General features: G+C 43.4%; 1 protein-coding gene across 1 annotated transcript in view; it reads right to left on the bottom strand.

The window, feature by feature from the left end:
* Positions 1-347: 347 nt before the first annotated feature.
* VWC2 (von Willebrand factor C domain containing 2) overlaps positions 348-19,692 on the bottom strand; it is a 124,572-nt gene continuing 105,227 nt past the window's right edge. Inside the window, exon 4 of the mRNA XM_060632086.3 lies at positions 348-860. Within this exon, the coding sequence (XP_060488069.1) occupies positions 709-860 (152 nt within the window). The 3' untranslated portion in view covers positions 348-708. The remainder of the gene's footprint in view (positions 861-19,692) is intronic.

Raw genomic sequence — 19,692 nt, 5'->3', positions numbered from 1 at the left:
AGAGGATGAACCGTATGTGTGTGTCCAAGTACGGTCCCCAACGCGGAAGCATCGAAACATAGGAAAAGTGCATGCCTGTTGTCTTGGTATGATTCATCGGTGACTGAAAACGGAGGTGGTAAAACCTGTAAGTCATCAGAAGAAGGAAATGTATTTATGTGAAGTAGACTGGATGTCCTAAGGACACTAGATAGATCTCTGTGATGAAACAGAATGGGGGCAGGATTTCCAGATTTCATGGGCCATCGACGGGTGCAGTGTTCCCAGAGGTGAGGCAGAATCAGCCACCACAAACAACCTCGTGTGATGGAATCAGAAAGGAATCAGATATGCAGGTACGCAGTGAAGGTGGTTGACAACACAGCATTTTTAATCTGTATCTATAGAAAACATTTATATAAGCTCTCTAATAGAGGGATTATAGAAATACATTTAATATATAATAGTGTACTTCGGTGTACTTACTGTGAAAATAGCACATTTATTTAGAGAGGGGGTTTTGTGCCCAAAGTTCTTGTGGATGTTTTGAAATAGACCCATTTCCTTCTTCTGCAGGAAACGGTTACCGAGAAGCGCAAAAGGTACGCACAACTTTGCACACTCCTCATCAAAAGTCTTCTCCTTTTGGATGACATTCCCCAGAGTCATCTAGAGTGTTCACGTCTGTAAAATATTCTAGAAAAACGTCTGTTTTTAACGGCCCCGTGTCTACACCTGCCGGCATTCGTGCCTCGTGCACATGGCCTGTCTTTCAATTCTCCACGTCCCTTCCTCGTAAGTACAGTGACATATGGTACACTCGTCCGTCTTCACTTCTCTTCCAGCTGGGATGACAGCAGTTTCTGCAAAGCAGTTTGGACCTGGAACGCAGAAAAACGTGTTATACTCGCAGCGAGCGTTAATCTATAATGTATTTAATTAGGCAGTCAGCTTCACAGGATATGTTGTATTCAGTGTCCCACGGATGACAGTGGGAAACCTATGCTTTAAATAATACGAAGTACCCCCACCTTTTTTGTGTGTGAAATGAAACTGGCATTTTACATGTTTTTACGAGTGGCAATACTGTGATTTTCACGAACGGTTCCGTTTTGGGGCCTTATATGTAAGTCACACTGGCAACCATTGGATTTAATTTTAAGTAATCATAGGAAAAAGTTAGTGAAATGTAACTTTCAAAGAGCCAGGCTGAGTCTGATTCTCCAAGGCACTTTTACAAGAGAGAGCTTAAACAAGCAAGCAGCAGGTTTCTAGATGTCACCATACGAACCAATGACCTGAGGGGCTCCTGAAACACTGGCTGCTGGTCCCACCCCCAGAGCGTCTGACTCATGAAGTGTGGGATGGGGCCAGAGGATCTGCTTTGATGACAAGTTCTCAGGCGCTGCTGCCACGAATGGTGGTCTGGGGCCCACGCTTTTGAAAAGCACCGTCTAAGCGTTTACCAGCCTGTGCGTCTTCCCCAGGCTTCCACGTGGGCCAAAGATCCCTACAAATCTCAGCGTCAGCCGTAAGCTTCTCTGCCACCTGCATCATGCTCTATGGAAGGTCAGGGATATGAAGGAATGGTTGCCAACGTGAGTTGACACGAACTGTTTTTATGTTACGCTTCACGCAGCTGATCTGGATCTGAACAGCTGCCTCCAAACCTCCCTCCAGAGTGGAAATGTCAGGAATTACCGTGGCCTCAACAAGGGCTCCCAGCACTGAACTTCAGCAGCGAGTCACATTCTCATTCTCCCTTCCTTTGCTTCCACGGTCTTTGATAATATGCCCGCTACCAAAGTAGGCTGAACTGTGATGTGTGAAGTCATAAAAGAGATGGAAGACATTCACCGACACCATTTGTCAAAATAAACTAATCCAAACAAGCTCCACAATGAAAACAGAATAATTCTAGGGGTTCCTGGGTGGCTCAGTCAGTTAAGTGGCTGTTGATTTCAGCTCAGGTCACGACCTCATGGTTCGTGAGTTCAAGCCCCACGTCAGGCTCCCTGTTGATGGTGTAGAGCCTGCTTGGGACTCTCTCCCTTCTCTCTCTCTTAAAATAAATAAACTTAAAAAAGAAAAAGAAAAAGAAATTTGTAAAAAAAAAAAACACAACAGAATAATTCTAGGCAGAAAAACTCATGTTTTTATGGCTACTGTTTTTCACATTAGCCAAGCTGCAAAGTGTACTAGCTCCTAACTATCACACACTGGAACCTATGTCCCAGTGCACACAGCCCCTTCTCCCTCCAGGAACTCTGCTCTCTTCTTGCCCTCAGCCTCCCCACCCAGCCCTAGGATTCATCTCTTGACTTCATTTTTTCTCCCTTGGAGACCTTGAAATGTTAGCAATCATCCATCTGGGGAGGAAGCCGTGTTGCAGCTCCAACCCCCTCTCTGCTGAGCACTAGTCCTGTGTCTCCAGCCTGCTGGTGCTTCAGTCTTCCCAGGGGTGGTCAAGTCCCTCCCCTCTGTCAGCTCTGGTGAACTGCCATATTTCACTTTATTTTTATTTTTTAAAATTTTTTTAGTGTTTATTTATTTTTGAGACAGAGAGAGGATGAACAGGGGAAGGGCAGAGAGAGGGGGAGAGAGAGAATCCCAAGCAGGCTCTGCACTGTCAGTGCAGAACCCGATGATGATCTCACAAACTGTGAGCTCGTGACCTGAGCTGAGATCAAGAGTTGGACGCTTAACCAACTGAGCCACCCAGGTGCCCCAAACTGCAATATTTTAAACACATACATACCCTTGCCCACCCAGTAGGCCAACATGAGGTCCTTTGTCTCCGCACATTCCCGCTAAACCCACTCGGGACTGCCTTCCAAGCTCCTCAGGGAGGGATGGCTTCCTCAGCTCTGTGAGGTCAGAGCCGGCCAGTGCCATGGCCATGCTCTGGGAAGGACTCACTTTGTCAATACCTGCCCTACTCGGCAAGTGAAACACCCATGAATCTTATATTCTCACTCTCTTTGGCATGCTTTCTTTCCATTTGTCTCCTTTGCAGAGTTTAATTTAAGGACACAATCTCCTAATTTGCCCTAAACTCTGTCAGTGTGCTTTGCACACAGAAGACACACCATAATTGCCCAGAAAACCCATACTCATGGGTATAGGTATTTACAGGTCTCTACTCCAGAAAAATCTGGATTCAAAGTCTGATACCACTGCTTGATAGTTATGTGATCTTGGAATAAGCAATATAATTGTTTTGAGCTTCAATAGCCTGAATTACAGATGGGCAGAAGACCTGAATAGACACTTCTAATGAAGACAACAGACACATACAAAGATCCTCAACATCAACCATCATCAGTGCATATCAAAACCACAATGAGATATCACCTCACACCTCTCAGAATGGCCAAAATCAAAAAGACAAGAAATAACAAATGTTGGCAAAGATGTAGAGAAATGGGAACCCTTGTGCACTATTGGTGGGAATGCAAATTGGTGCAACCACTGTGGAAAACAGTATAGAGATTCCTCAGAAAATTAAAAATAGAACTACTCTACTGGGTATTCTGCTACTGGGTATTCACCCAGAAAAACAAAAACACTAATTTGAAAAGATATTTGCAGGGGCACCTGGGTGGCTCAGTTGGTTAAGCATCCAACTTCGGCTCAGGTCATGATCTTGTGGTCCATGACTTTGAGCCCCACATCGGGCTCTGTGCTGACAGCTCAGAGCCTGGAGCCCAGTTCATATTCTGTGTCTGCCTCTCTCTCTTTCCCTTCCCAACTCACGCTCTGTCTCTGTCTCTGTCTCTCTCTCTCAAAAACTAAATGAACATTTAAAAAAAAGATATGTGAACCCTTATGTTGTTGCACCATTATTTATAATCACCAAGATATGGAAGCTTTCTGAAAGTCCATTGATAGGTGAATGGATAAAAAAAGATGTGGAATATATACACAATGGAATACTACTCAGCCATCAAAAAGAATGAGATCTTGCTATTCGCAGCCACCTGGATGGACCTAAAAAGTATTAATTCTAAGTGAAATAAGTCATTCAGAGAAAGACAAATACTGTATGGTTATATATTTTTGCATGCGGATGCCTAATAGTTCTACCACCATTTATTAAAAAGATAATCTTCATTGTCCTGTGTTGACTCCTTTGTCAAAGATCGGGTCACTGTATGTGTGCAGGTTTATTTCTGGGTTCCCAATTCTGTTTATTGACCTAGTCATCATACCACACTGTCAGTTCATGTAGATTGTCAAATTTGTAGGCACAGAATTGTTCATTGTATCCCTTTATTATCTTTTTAATATCTGTGGGGTCTGGAGTGATGTCTCCTATTTCACAATATTACTAATTTGTGTCCTCTCTCTTTTCTCTTTAGTTAGCCTGGCTAGAGGCTTCTCAACTGTATTGACTTTTTTCAAAGAACCAAATCCTGGTTTCTTTGACTTTCTCTATTAATTTCCCATTTTCAATTTAATTGATTTCTCCTCAAATTTTTATTAATCTTTTTTCCTTCTGCTTATTTGGATTTAATTAGCTCGTCTCTTTCTAGTTTCCTTAGATGAAGTTTAGACTGATTTTAGTACTTTCTTATTTTCTAATATATGCATTCAATGCCATAAGTACTCCTCTAAGCACTGCTTTTGCTGCACCCCACAAATTCTGATTAAGTTGTGTTTTCATTTTAATGAAGTTCAAAATTAAGTTTTCAAATTTCTCTTGGGACTTCTTTTTTGATCCAGGTGTTATTTAGAAGTCTGTTGTCCATTGCCAAGTATCTGGATTTTCCAGGCATCTTTCTGTTGCTGATTCCTGGTTTAATTCCACTGTGGTCTGAGGGCAGACACCATAGGATTTCTATTCTTTTAAATGTATCACAGTGTGTTTTGTGGACTAGACTGTGGTTTATCTTGGCAAATAATCCATGTGAACTTGAGAAGAATGTGTATTGTGCCACTGTTGGATAAAATACTCAATAGATGTCAATTGTAACCAGTTGATTGAAGGTATTGAGTTCAACTATGTCCTTACTGATTTTCTGTCTGCTGGATCTGTCCACTTCCGATAGCAGATGTTGAAGTCTCCAACGTAATAGTGAATTCATGTGTTTCTTCTTGCATTTCTATTGGTTATTTTCCCTCATGTATTCTGACACTCTGTTGCTGGTGAATATCACATGGAGGATTATTATGTCTTCTTGAAGAACTGAGCTATTTATCTTTATGTTAATTACCTTCTTTTTTTTAAGAAAAAAAATCATGGTTATTTATTTTTGAGAGAGAGACAGAGACAGAGCATGAGCGGGGGTGGGGCAGAGAGAGAGGGAGACACAGAATCCGAAGCAGGCTCCAGGTTCTGAGATGTCAGCATAGAGCCTGATGCAGGGCTCGAACTCATGAACTGCAAGATCATGACTTGAGCCGAAGTTGGACAACCAACCGACTGAGCCACCCAGGCACCCCAGACCTTCTTTATCTGTGATATCTTTCTTTGCTCTGAAGTCTACTTTGAAATTAATATAGCTACTCCTGCTTTCTTTTAATTAGTGTTAAAATAATATATTTTTCTCCATCCACTTCCTTTAAATATATATGTGTTTTATATTTAAATTGGGTTTCTCATGAACAATAGATAGCTGGGTCTTAAAGTTCTGATTCACTCTACTTCTATCTTTTAGGCCATTAATATTTAAAGTGGTTACTGAGGGGTGCCTGGGTGGCTCAGTTGGTTGAGCATCTTATTCTTGATTTTGGTTCAGATCATAATCTCACAGTCATGGGATTGAGCCCTGCATCTGGCTCTGTACTGTGTGTGCAGCCTGCTTGAGATTCTCTCTCTCTCTCTCTCTCTCTCTCTCTCTGTTCCTCTCCTCCGCTTGTGCATGCTCTCTCTCTCTCTCTGAAAAATAAAATGAAAGTGTTTATTGATATAATTAGATTTCTATCTACCAGATTTGTTGTTTTCTGTTCCCCTTATTCTTTGTTCTTACTCTTGTTTCCTTCTCTTCTTGCTTTTTCTGGATTTAACTGAGCATTTATTATGATTACATTTTCTCCCTTTTTAAAACACATTTTATACTTCTTTTGTATTTTTTTAAACTGTTAATGCTAGAGTTTGCACTATACATTTACAAATGATCCAACTCTGCTTTCAAATAACACTATTGTGTCTCCAGAGTGGTGTGAATAATGACAAATAATAACAAATAATCCTAATTCCTCGCTCCCAGCCACTGCATCACTATTATTCATTTCACTTCTCCATAAACATAAATAAAGATAGCTATCCAACTACATACATCAGCATACATAACCGAACACATTGCCTCCAGAATCATTTGGAATGGACTATTATCTGGTAGATCATTTAAGAATATGAAAAATAAAAGTTTTTGTTTTGCCTTTACTTATTCATTCTCTGGTGCTCTTCCTTTATGTAGATCCAAGTTTCTGCATTTCCCTTCTCTCTAAAGAGCTTCTTTTAACATTTCTTGCCAGGGAGGTCTCTTGGCAGAAAGGCCCCTTAATTTTTGTTTGCCAGAGAAAGTCTTTATTTCTCTTTCACTTGTCAAGGATAATTTTGCAGGGCGCAGAATTCTCTCAACACCAACTATTTTTCTCTACTCTACTTGCTTGGATGGTTTCCTAGGAGAAGTCGAATGCAGTCCCTGTATTTGCTCCTCTGCAGGAAAGGTGCTTTTACCTCTGAATTCTTTCAAGATTCTTTGCTTATCTTTGATATTCTGAAGTTTGAATATGGTATGCCTAGGTGTAGGGGGTTTTCTGGTATTTATTCTGCATGGTATTCTCTAGGCTTCCTGGATCTGTGCTTGGTGTGTAACATTAATTTGGGGGAAATTCTTAGTCATTGTCTCAAATTTTGCTTCTGTTCTTTTTTAGGCATCTTCCCCTTCTGATGTCCCCATCATGCATGTATTACACCTTATGTAGATGGTCTATGGATCTTGGATATTCTGCTTATGAGCCCATCAAAGGAATTCTTCATTTATGTTACTGTTTTTGATCTCTAGCATTCTTCTAGCATCCTGGCATTTCTTTTTGATTTTTAGAGCTTCCATCACTCAACTTACATTACCCATCCATTCTTGTGCATTGTCTGCTATTTCCATTAGAACCCTTAGCATATTAATCACAGTTATTTTAAAATCCTGGTTTGAGGGGCGCCTGGGTGGCTCAGTCGGTTAAGCGTCCGACTTCAGCTCAGGTCACGATCTCACGGTCCGCAAGTTCGAGCCCCGCGTCGGGCTCTGGGTTGACGGCTCAGAGCCTGGGAGCCTGCTTCTGATTCTGTGCCTCCCTCTCTCTCTGCCCCTCCCCCGTTCATGCTCTGTCTCTGTCTCAAAAATAAATAAACGTTAAAAAAAAAATTAAAAAAAAATCCTGGTTTGATAATTCTAACATGCCATGCCTGACTTGGATTCTGAGCGTTGCTCATCTGTGTTTTTGACCTTTGAGTATGCCTTGTAATTTTTTTTTTGACAGTTAAATACATAGTATATTGGGTAAAAGGAAGTGCTGTAAATAGAACTTTAGTAAGATGATGGTAAGGTAAGGGGTGGAGGGAGGGGAAGCATTCTGTATCCTATGACCAGGTCTCGGTCTTTCCATGAGCCTTTGCCTGTGGACTGTGAATTTTGCAAGTGCTTCTTAGTCCCCACCCCCACTTTGGTTGTCCAGGATGGCTAGAGTGGGCTGCACTTGGGTGCTTCCCTTCTCCCATGTGGAAGGCTGAAGTGAGGAGTTGGGTACTTCCCCTACTCCGGGTCAGTTATGTCCTGATAAAACTCCAGAGGGTTAGGCTGGCTTTGGTCAAATATTTTCCCTGGACGGCAGACCTTGTTGAAAAGAATAGAATGACCTGAAAGATTTCAAAATGGATACTTGGTCCCTCTACCTTCCATAAGACATCAGAGCGCATAAAATTATGGGAACCCTCTCCCAGGACCGGGTCCTGCTGGCATTTTTGACTGTCAGACTCATCCACACTGAACCTCCAGCAATTTGTCAGTTACAGGCTGTGACCTCAGATCTCTGGTGGGTCTAAGAAGAGTTACTGACTTTTCAGTTTGTTGAACTTTTTACGTTTTTAGGATAGAAAGGCACCTGGAAACAGCAATGATTGATTTTTGAAGACTGAACCAGTTTTACATACCTGGAATAAATATCACTTGGTCACAGTGTAAAATTCTTTATATATATTAGAGTATTTTGTTTGTTACTATTGTAGTAAGAAATTTTGTTTACATTTATGCGGGATGTAACACGGACTTCATTGAATGGGTTCGAAAGTGTTCCCTCCTCTATTGTTGGAAGACATTGTGTTGAGGTGGTATCAATTTTTTTAAATATTTGGTATTATTCTCCAATGAAACCACATAAGTGGTTTTGAGGGGAGTTTTAAAAATGATGAATTCAATTTCCTGAATAGTTTTCATATAAGTTATCGATTTCCTATTCAGATGATTTGGGGTAGTTTTTATTTTTCAAGGAATTGGTTCATACCTTTTAATTTGTGAAATTCATGTACGTAGAGCTACTGACAGTATTCCTTTTAATGTCTGTTGGGTGTAGAGTGGAATCTCTTGTTTTCTTTCTTTTATTAGTAATTTGTCTCTTCTCCACCCCTAAAATCTTTTGTTTTGCTGGAGGCGTTTATCAATTTTGTGAATCTTTTCAAGGAATCAGTTTTTGTTTCGCTGATTTTTCTCTAGTGACTTTGTTTTCAATTTTATTGATTTTTGTTCTCATCTTCATTATTTTTTCTTTCTACTACTTTCGGTTTATTTTGCCTTTCTTTTTCTAGCTTCTTGAAGTGACTTAATTGACTTGAGAATTTTCCTCTTTTTTAAAGTCAGCATTTAGTTTGGTAAGTTTTCCTTCCAGAACTGCTTCAGCTGGTGTCTCGCAGGTGTGGATGGGTTGTATTTTTATTTTCATGAGACATTTAATTTTACAGACTTGTAACTCAAGAACTATTAAGGATCTTGATGGGGGAAAAATGCTCATGATAAGTTGGTACACTAAAATACAAATTACTGCAGAGAATCCTGATGACTAAAAATAGATTCTGGCCACTACTGTCATTCATGGGCAAATAAACCTCCATATAGTTTACCTCCTTAGTAACTAGGGGAATACAGAGAAACAATTTTTAATCTTTATCAATTAATCTAATTATAAATTTAACTTTCATATTTATATGCTACTTTAACAGAAACATGAAGCACACCGAAAAATTTCACAAACATGGAAAACGAGATTTAGACCAAGTATGAGTCAAGTCACATGGCTCATGTTAATTACTGATACATTACATTATGTTCACCTGGCCTGGTTGTTATTAGAGGACGCTGGCTAAAGACGGCTAATTTCATAATGAACACAGTACATAATGCTTTTCTTACCTCTGGGACAGCCATTTAAGTTAACAGCTGATAGACATTGATAAACTCAACCTCTCTGTGTTAATTTGATGTCAGGGCAAAGGATTTGCAATTGTGAAAGCTGTTGTTTATACCATCTGGACCCCATGAACAGGTGCACCCCCTTCTCTGTGGCTGATGCACAGAATCAGAATAGCTCAGAGCCAACGGGCATGGTGCCTGCTCATGGAGGGCCGTCCACGGGAAGGAGCGTCCCATTCCCTTCAGGGCCTCCACACTCCATCTCTTCAAGTGCAGTCTGTGTTGAGTTCCCCGTTTTGCCCTGGTTACGAGCACAATTAGCCCATGATGGGTGTTCATTTAGGGTGTACTGAACTCACAATACTTTAGGCTGAAGCTCACAAATTCTAAATCAAGCCTGAACCTGCTGGGACATTTGTCATACGAAGGATCCCTCCTGGCTGCTCCTGGGTCTCCCGCAGGACCACCTTCCCCAGTGACAGCCTCAGTGCCCAGCGATGGGCTGGGAGCCCCCGGGGACAGGAGCCACAACTACGCTGCCATTTCATCCCAGGGTCTAGGACTGCAGGCAGCACAGGGCTGGAGCTCAGGAAATACACAATCAGGTTACAGTTTTAGAATTAAATAATGAACGGACATGACTAAAATAAAACTAATACAGCCCTGCTGGTGGGTAAGTTGCCAATATCCTTCAGATTTTGACAGAAAGCAATGGAAAGCAGCAATTAGATATGGAATTAATGAAGAAAGGTCTCCACAGGTGCCTGGAGGCATATCTCCTTCTCTTCCATCAAAGACCAAACATTGAGGAACAGCCCAGCGCACGAGAATGACAGGGCAACGGAGCAGAAATCCATGCGGTGTAGGAGCCCAGCAGGGCCAGCACTGGCTCAAGGCAGCTCATTTTATTTCAGGCACTAGACTATTGGCATTCTTTCCTTTGGAGCCATGCATTAAAATAAGATTAATTCCCAAGTATACCGAACTCCACATCAGTTTCCCATCTTGAAACAGCTACGTCTTCCCTACCCTGTTGTAAATCGTGTTCCCTACCCCACAAATCTGACTTCTGAAGATGAAATCTCCCGCTGTTATTTGCACAGAGGAAGCAACATCTAATGCATTTCAATTTCCCTCTCATATACCTGGTGTATGTTAGATTCGTAGGGCGTTGGTCTCAAAAAGCCAGGAAATACTGTTTTCCTAACATGCATTTTCATCTCCCCGCCAAGTCAAATGAAATAACCAAGTATATGTTCACGTGTTTGTGTGTGCATACATGATCACGGGCACATGCATGCTCTTCTGGGAAGGGTCTAGTACAAAATCATTTTTTAACCAGAAAGTGGGAAAAAAAAGAGCAATTAAACCAAGGAAAAATCTTAAATGGCACTAAATTATGCATGAAAACTAAACAGACTTGGTCTCTGTAGAAAACCTTCTTCTTCAAAAGAAACAGGACACACAATGTTCCACACAGTTTATGATTCCTTTCGGCTTCCTGGGAACCCGCCCTTATTCTGATTCCCGGACCTTAGGGGATAACTGCTGGGTCATCTTTCTCCTGTTCTTCCAAGTGGATCCAACTTATCATATACCACCCAGTCTGCACTGGAATTCAAGAAACAAAATAGTTCTTCATTTTTTTTTTTTGAGAGAGAGAGCGAGCGAGCACACAATCGGGGGAGGGGACTTCAGGGGAGTGGCAGAGGGAGAGAGAGAATCCCAAGCAGGCTCCACGCTCAGCACAGAGCTGGACGTGGGGCTCGATCCCACGACCCTGGGATCGTGACCTGAGCATCATGAGTCAGACAGACACTCAACCAACTGAGCCACCCAGGTGCCCCATTCCTTCATTTTTAAGTGAAGCAAAAGTTCTCAGAAAACGCTTTGGGGGAAATAATACGGCAGGCTCGAAGGAACGAGAGAAGTATCTTCCAAAGTTCTGAGAAATGGCGAAAGGTTTGCTGTTTAAAAAAAGTCCCCACTGTTAAATAAATTGGGGTCAGGTTTCATTAAACAACTCAGATGGGGTTCCTCTCCTGAAGATCTTTCCGGAGGCTTCACTCTGCTAGTAGGTGCTGATAAGCTCGGAGGAAGGGCTCGCGTGTGCCTGTTCTAAACTCACTTGACCATGAAGGCCTTTATGCACAGTTATTAATACCATGATGGCCATTTCTAGTCCGCAGATCGGTGTCTGGAACAGGAGGCAATAAAATACGTGTGGAAAGGATGGCTGACCCCTTCTCATGGTGCATGCAGAGCCCCCAGGTGGACACTGGGGGGCAGCACAGGACAATGCACCCGTAAGGATGCCCCCGCAGGCCCATCTCCCAGCCCACACCGCCCCAAATGTCTCTAACACATTTTTACTGAACTTAGTTACAGAATTATAAATCGCATTAGCAACTGGTAAGAATCCATTAAAACCAGGAGAAGAAAACGGTTGACCTCAGTACTGGACATGTGTTTAAGGCTGTGTTAAAAGCAAGAGATTGGGGGGCGCCTGGGTGGCTCAGTCTGTTAAGCGTCCCACTTTGGTTCAGGTCATGATCTCGCAGTTTTGTGGGTTTGAGCCCCGCGTCGGGCTCTGTGCTGACAGCTCGGAGCCTGGACCCTGCTTCAGATTCTGTGACTCCCTCTCTCTCTGCCCCTGCCCCACTCATGCTCTACCTCTCTCTGTCAAAAATAAATAAACATTAAAAAAATATTAAAAAAAAAAAAAAAGCAAGAGATTGGGAATGTCCTGTCGCCGGTGAGCGTGTGAGGGGGACAGTCTATGGTGTGTGCTGGAGGAGGACCAGCAGAGGAAAGGCCTCAGCGAAATCATACATGGCGGGTGCACAAGCAGGAGAGGGAGGAACAGAGCCCGTGCACCAGCGATCCAGCAAGCAGTAAAATGCTGATTAATTTTTTTTTAATGTTTTATTATCCATTTTTGAGAAACAGAATGTGAGCAGGGAAGGGGCAGCAAGAGAGGGAGTCACAGAACCCAAAGCAGGTTCCAGGCTCCAAAGCAGGCTCCAGGCTCTGAGCTGTCAGCACAGAGCCCAACGCGGGGCTCGAACCCGTAAACTGTGAAATCATGACCTGAGCTGAAGTCTGACGCTTTACCGACTGAGCCACCCAGGTGGCCCTAATAAAACGTCGATTGCAGTGAATAGAACACTCTACGTGCCTGTGAAGAAAAACGTGTCCCCAACACACAGACGACAGCAGGTAACCATTACTTGTTGAACATTGATACAGACCCACTGTTGTGTGAGAAGCTTGCTGGACCCTCACCTGGTAAGCTCCGCAAGGTACTGTCTTGTTGACCTTTTTACATACTTTTCATTGTCCAGAAAAATGCACACTTAGCTGTAGCGAACACAAGTCAACACACCCCTGAACCTGCCATGCCAACCAAGGATCAGGACAGGACACTGCTGGGACCTGAGAAGCCCCTGGTGCCCGGGGCCTCGAGGCTCAGCAGAAGTTGTAAGGGTGTCCGTGTCTGCACGTCATAGGCTCAGAATCATCGCGTGCACACCCGTCCAGAGCATGCTGTCCCCAATGCAATGCTCATGTGATTCACCCAGGCTGCTGCATGCGGCTGTATTTAGTTCATTCTAGTTTTTTTATTTTTTATTTTTGAGAGAGAGAGCACGAGCAGGAGGGGGGCAGACAGACAGAGAAGGGGAGAGAGAGAATCTAAAGCAGGCTCTGTGCTCAGCATGGAGCCCGACTCGGGGCTCCATCCAGTGATGGTGAGATCATGAACTGAGCAGAAATCAAGGGTCGGGGACTCAACTGTCTGAGCCACCCCGTCCGTTGTACCGTGTTCCATTTTGTGAATATTCTACAGTTTATTTATCCTTTCTATTATTGATAGGTGTTTGCCTTCCAAATTTGCGTCAATAGTAGAGGCTAGAGTAGCATAGTGGTAGCTGTCATGGGACTATAAGCTGGTATAAACATTCTTTTTTCTTTTTAAACTATTTTAAGTTTATTTATTTTGAGAGAGAGAGAGAGAGAGAGAGAGAATCTCAAGCAGGATCCGTGCTGTCAGCACAGAGCCCTACACGGGCTCGACCCCACAAACCATGTGTTCATGGCCTGAGCTGAAGTCGGACACTTAACCGACTGAGCCACCCAGGCGCCCCTGCTATCAACATTCTTAGACACGATGTTGGTAGTGCTCCCACCTCAGGAGTGGGGTGCTCAGGTATGTGACCTTTCAGCCATAGCAGAAACGCATACATATATATTTTCCCAAAGCACTTGTGCCATTCAGACTCCCAGAATCAGCACGTGGTAAGTCCCGTTCATCCGGATTCTTGGCAACATCTTTTACTGTTAGTTTTTATTCTATTTGATCAGGTCTGGTGGATGTGTCATAATATTGGATTGTGGTTTTAATTTGCATTTCCCTGATCACGGATGACTTCAATCTTCCCTTTCGAAGTGCACCATCCAAATCTTTTGTCATTAGTGTCCACTGGGTTGTCAAGATTTTCTTCTTCATTTGTAAGAGATCTTCACATCCCACGGGTGGGTCCTTTGTCTGATATGTGACTGCGAGTCAGATTTCCAGTTATAATTATGAAATTGCTGTCTTTCCTTTTGGCTCTTCCAAATTTTGCTTCACATACTTTAAGGTTATGCAATTAGGTACATATACATTTAGATTCGTGACGTGTTCTTATTATAGTGATCCTTTTAGCGCTGGTCTCTCCTGATTTCGGCTCGGTCATCATCTCACAGTTCGTGGGATTGAGCCTTGCATCGGGCTCCAAGCTGACAGTGTGGTCCCTGCTTGGGATTCTCTCTCTCTCCCTATCTCTTTGCCCCTCCCTCGCTCATGCATGCACGCTATCTCCCTTTCTCAAAAATAAATAAACTTTTTAAAAAATGATACATTATCAGACATCAACGTAGCACCAACTGCTTCCACTAGTTAGCTTACAGGGTCCGTCTACATTCAACATTCAAAAAAATTTTTTTTAAGTTTATTTATTTTGAGAGAGAGAGAGAGAGAGAGAGAGCATGGACAGGGGAGGGGTAGACAGAGAGAGAGTCCTAAGCAAGCTCTACACTGTCAGTGAAGAGCCCAAGGGCTTGAACTCACAAATGTGAGATCATGACCTGAGCCGAGATCATGACCTGAGCCAAAATCATGAGTTGGACACTTAACTGACTGAGCCACTCAGGTGCCCCAACATTTTTTTTTTGTCTTATAGTTAAAACATCTTTAGAAAGCAGAAGATAGAGTTAAAAGAAAAAAAAAACACCTCTGTGAAAATCTTTATCTTTTAATCATACTGAATTTTTATTTGACACAATGCTGAATACATTTGGGCTGAAACCTATAGCCTTGGGACTTACTTTCATTTGTCCCATCTGTTTTGATTGCTTTTTCTTCCTCTGTTGTCTTCTTGGGGATTAATCCCGCACTTCTCTTCCCTTTGATCTCCTCTCTTAGCTTGGATATTTTTCTGCTTGAAATGCTCCTTCGAGTGGCCTCTGTAGTTTGGGGCCCACTGGCCACACCCCACGATTTCTCTTCTGTTGTGTTTTCAGGAGGACTAGAAGTATTTTTGTGGAGCCTTCATTTCCGGAGAATACTTCTGTGGCTTGTGGAGTTCTAGGTGTGAATTCTTTTCGTACTTCAAGCCCCTGCTACACTTTCCTGCCCTCTAGAACCCTCGCTGAGCCGTTGGTGCTGGATAGGGCTTTGTTCCCTCAAAGATAAAATGTCCCTCCTTCGGTTCGCTCCCAAGACTTCTGGGCTCCTCTTTGGTTTTCGATGGGTTTTTACTCTTTGTGTTGCTGCTGGATTTCTCTGGGTTTATTCTACTCCAGGTGAGTAAAGTTTCTGGACTTGTGACTTCTGTTGGACTTCCTTGACCAGCTTTTTTTCAGGGTTGCTTTTTTTTTTTTTCCCATTTCATTCTGTCCCTTTATTCCTTCTGCGATGAAAACAGTCATGCATCAGACCTTCTGTCTTTCTATGAACACTTTACATTACTTTTGTCCCCACTCTCTTTCCTCTGTCTACCTCATCTGGGTATTTTCTATGGTTGGGCTTTCTTTTCTTTTTCTTTCTTTCTTTCTTTCTTTCTTTCTTTCTTTCTTTCTTTTCTTTCTCTCTCTCCTTTTTTCTTTCTTTCTTTCTTTCTTTCTTTCTTTCTTTCTTTCTTTCTTTCTCTCTTTCTTTTCTTCAATGTTTATTTTTACGGGGAGAGGGGTCAGAGAGAGACAGAGAATCCCAAGCACATTCCATGGTGCTGTCCACGCAGAGCCTGATTCAGGGCTCAAACTCGCAAACCACGAGATCCTGACTGGAGCCAAAGTCAAGACACTTAACCAGCTGAGCCACCCAGGTGCCCCGACGGGTGCACGTTCTAGAGCACCTGCTCTCTGCTCTGCCTCCTCTTTTTAGTAAACCTTCTACTGAATTCGGAGTTTCTTTTTGCATTTTTCAATTTTACAACTTTTTCAATGCGATCCGGTTCTCAGGGACATTCTCCAGCTTTTCTTCTGTCTCCTTGAGCATTAACAGAGTTCTTCAAAAACCCCATGTGATATTTAATATTTCTTGATACACTGTGAGTCTGTTTCTTATTTCCTATTCTGTGGTGCTCTTCATCTGGGTCATTTGGTTTTTTTTCTTGGCCTGCCTGGCCATTTTTTATTAGATGTTAGGGCAACATTGTGAAGGCTGTGGGTGATGCCTTTGGCATGGGTGGCAGGGGACGGGAGTGGTGTCTTGATCCAGCTGACAGCAGACTGTTGGCATTGTTGGGGCTGGTCTGCTGGTCTCCCCATCACTCCCTGGGATGTCTCAGTTGAAAGCCGCTGATGTCTGTGGGGGCTCCTCCACCTTGGAGGGCCCTCGATGCCGTCCCCGTCCTCAGCCCTGCGATCCCCAGAAAGATCTCTGCCCAAGTCCCAGGCACCCGCCGCTGCTTTCTGCTTGGGTTCTGCTGGCCTGGCCTTGCACATGTGCGGCTCAGGAGTCTGGGAACGCTTAGGAGTCGGATGCTTATCCGACTGAGCTACCCAGGCACCCCTGTTTTGTTTTTGTTTTAAATGTGTGTATACTCAATCCAGCCTTAGAGCTAACCTCAGTGGGACTTTTCTGCATACACCTGTTTCACCATGGCTAAGAATAGAGCACGGGTTTAGAATTTTGTTGCCCACATGTATCTGACTCACCATTCTCAAAGGAGAAAGGAACAGATCATAGGTAGCCCGGGAAGGGTGCCGTTCACCTGCAGAGGCCGGTAAGATGTTACCATCATATAGGCCAGAGAAAGGAAACCCAGAAATATCAAGAGAGTAGAGCCGAGGTTAGATATTAGACTTTCTTTTGCAAAATGTATACTTGTCTCTGGAGTTTTCTGGAGGCCATCTACCTACCGTGCCAGATAGCCTCTCTGTTTCAAAATCTCAAGTAGGAATGAGTGATGGTGACACACAGGGACATGTGTGGGCTGTTGCTGAAGACCCTCAGAGGCTTCGGGAATTCAGTGGGCTATTTACAAGCCATGTTGATTCAGTCTGTCATTCCTTTCCAATTTGCACTTTTCCTTCCAGTAAAGGTTCAGCGGTCAACGGCAAAAGCCACGTGTGGGAGCCCCAAGGAGGAGTTCCAGGTCTGCAGGGATGTCCTTGTGTGTTCAGAATTCTGCCCACCCCCCGGGACCGGGGCTGCACTGAGACAGGGCTCCCAGCTTCAACCTGGCCTTCAAAGTCCCAGCGGTGCGTCCCTCCCTCCCCCCTGCGGGTGCCCCCCACCGAGCCTGCACAAAGGCTGAGGGACTTCACCAAAGCCTGGGATCAATCATAATGTTGTGAAATAGGAAAAAAAAAACAAACACTATAGTCCTAACAGAATAGCACATACCAGAACCGTAACTTTATAGCCTGATACCACACCTAAATTGTTATCTGAACAGGATCTCAATTTTGGAGGGGTGCCTGGGTAGCTCAGGTGGTTGAGCATCTGACTTCACAGTTGGTGAGTTCGAGCCCTGGGGTCAGGCTCTGTGATGACGGCTCAGAGCCTGGAGCCTGCTTTGGATTCTGTGTCTCCCTCCCTCTGTTTCTCCCCTGCTCACTCTCCGTGTCTCTCTCTCTCAAAAATAAACATTAAATTTTTTTTAAAAAAACAATGCACCTGCAGACAGACTCTGCCATGGACACAGAATAGTCCTGAAATTGAGGTGAAACTCCAACGGGAACCAAAATCAGATACTTTTTAAATCACTGAAAGGATAAAAGCAAACAAAACATAAAACTGAACAAAACCCACAAAAACTAACCTAAAAAAGGACCCATAAAACATAAAGCAGCAAAGTCTCATGGGGTCCCATAGTCGTTAAGATGGAGATCTCTGTGTCTACTAAAAGCTGAATCTTTTTAGTTAAAAGCAAGGAAGAAAAACCAAAAGAAGAGAACCAAAGGGTGGCTGGCAGGGAACATAAATACAAATCGACCATCAGAAAATCTAAATAGAAGGATTAATTTTAAGCAATACCTCATTCCTACAGAAAGCAATTCATCATATTATACAGAGAAATGAAGAGGGAAATCTTGTAATAGAAATGAAATGAAGAAAGAACATTTTAGCCTTTACGCATGCCAAAGAGCATGCCCGTGAAATACTTGAAGAAATACCCATTTGGAATCAAAATCAGAAAGTACAGTCACATCAGTTTAAATTGCCTCTATAACACAAGGCATTTTAACTCAAGTGTTTATGGCTACAGGAAACACCATTATTGTTGCAGAGGTCAGGCTAAAACAGCGAACCCGCACCTTCAAGCACGAACATTCTTTATGTCTGAATTCTCCAGGGCTTTTACGAAAAGTGACTCAGAGCCGTGCAGACTCAAGCCCAGTTTGCCGGGGTTTCTTCTTCCATCACCACACGGTGGTGCCCAGGATGCACTTGGCATTCACCCAGCCTGGTAGCTTCAGACACCACCCAGCTCCCCGCCCTCCCTCCCCTGCGGCTCCCCAGCCTACGGGCTCCAGCCGGTCCCCTCGGACACCCCCAGGGCCTTTTCGAATTTGCATCAGAAATTTAACTCTGATCTTCCCCAAACTTCCTTATTCTGCAGCTCTCCCCTTGGCGGGAACCTCTGATTGCACAGAGCTGAACCCAGAGGCATCTTGGACTCCTGTCTCTTTCTCAGATGCCGCCCCCAAGCACCAGCACCCTCACCTGCTTTACCCTGCAAAGCATGGGGTGACCACTGACTCCCCACAGCCTCCAAGGCCTCCCAGGGCCCCAGTACTCTAAGCCTCAGGGCCTCTGTGCTCCCCCTGGGCCACCCTGGGCTTCCCGCTGGCCCCGCCCCTGTCCTTGCAGGTGAGAAGGGCAGAGGGATGCAGCCAGCAGCCAGCCAGCCCATCCCTCCTCTGTGCTGCCTGTCTCCTGCCCCCCTTCCCATCTGTCCCCAGGAGAGGGTCCTCCCGCCCCCCCTTCCCATCTGTCCCCAGGAGAAAGGCACCTCGGCAGTTCCTGTGTACCGCGTTCACGCCACACCCCCATCCAGACGCATGCCTGGCCACAGCAGCTGAACAGCATTTCTTTCTTCGCTGGATGCTTATCTTTCCTTCCCTTCCCTGCTTATCACTGTTCCCTAAAATTCCACTTTGTATAGTGTATCTTGGATCCAAAGAACAACCAAATTCTGTTATGTATTATGTTAGCTTCCCATTAATTTATTTGGGGGGCTGTGTAATTGAATAATTTAGGTTACTCTACAAGCATCCTTTTTGCCCCCAGTATTGTAACAGATAAAAGGAGAACAGGTATTATTTTCTTAAAAAGCGTATCTTGGCATTTCACTCTTAGCGTTAGCCTGAGTTGAAACAGACATTTCTTGTAGTTAAAAAAAAAGTTTTTAGAAAAAATCCTAATTATTTCGGGAGCTATTACATTTCAGAATATATTTTGCTTATATTTAGTTCACTGTCATATCTCTATCGAAACATGGGATTTTTCTGCAGTTTGTCAGAGCAATTTTATTTTTAATTTGGTTGTGGTGTAATGATCCTAATTTTATTAAATTTATCGAGACACTTTCTCTCCTTTTATGTGTTAATTTTAACTAGATACCTATTATTTGCTTCTTGAAAGCTTGCAAAAAGTCACCATGAGAACTTTTCTGAAACTAAATTAACAATTACTTCAATTTCTTACAAGCTTTTAAGACCATTCTAGTTTTCTACTTCTGCTTTTGGGACATTTTAGTAAGCCCAGAAGTATCCCACTTTTTTGAGATTTTATTTATATATATATATATTTATT

This window comes from Panthera onca, chromosome A2 (assembly GCF_046562875.1).
Source record: "Panthera onca isolate mPanOnc1 chromosome A2, mPanOnc1 haplotype 2, whole genome shotgun sequence".
NCBI lineage: Eukaryota > Metazoa > Chordata > Mammalia > Carnivora > Felidae > Panthera > Panthera onca.
Note: the sequence above shows the minus strand (reverse complement) of the source record. Positions and strands in the feature narration are given on the sequence as shown.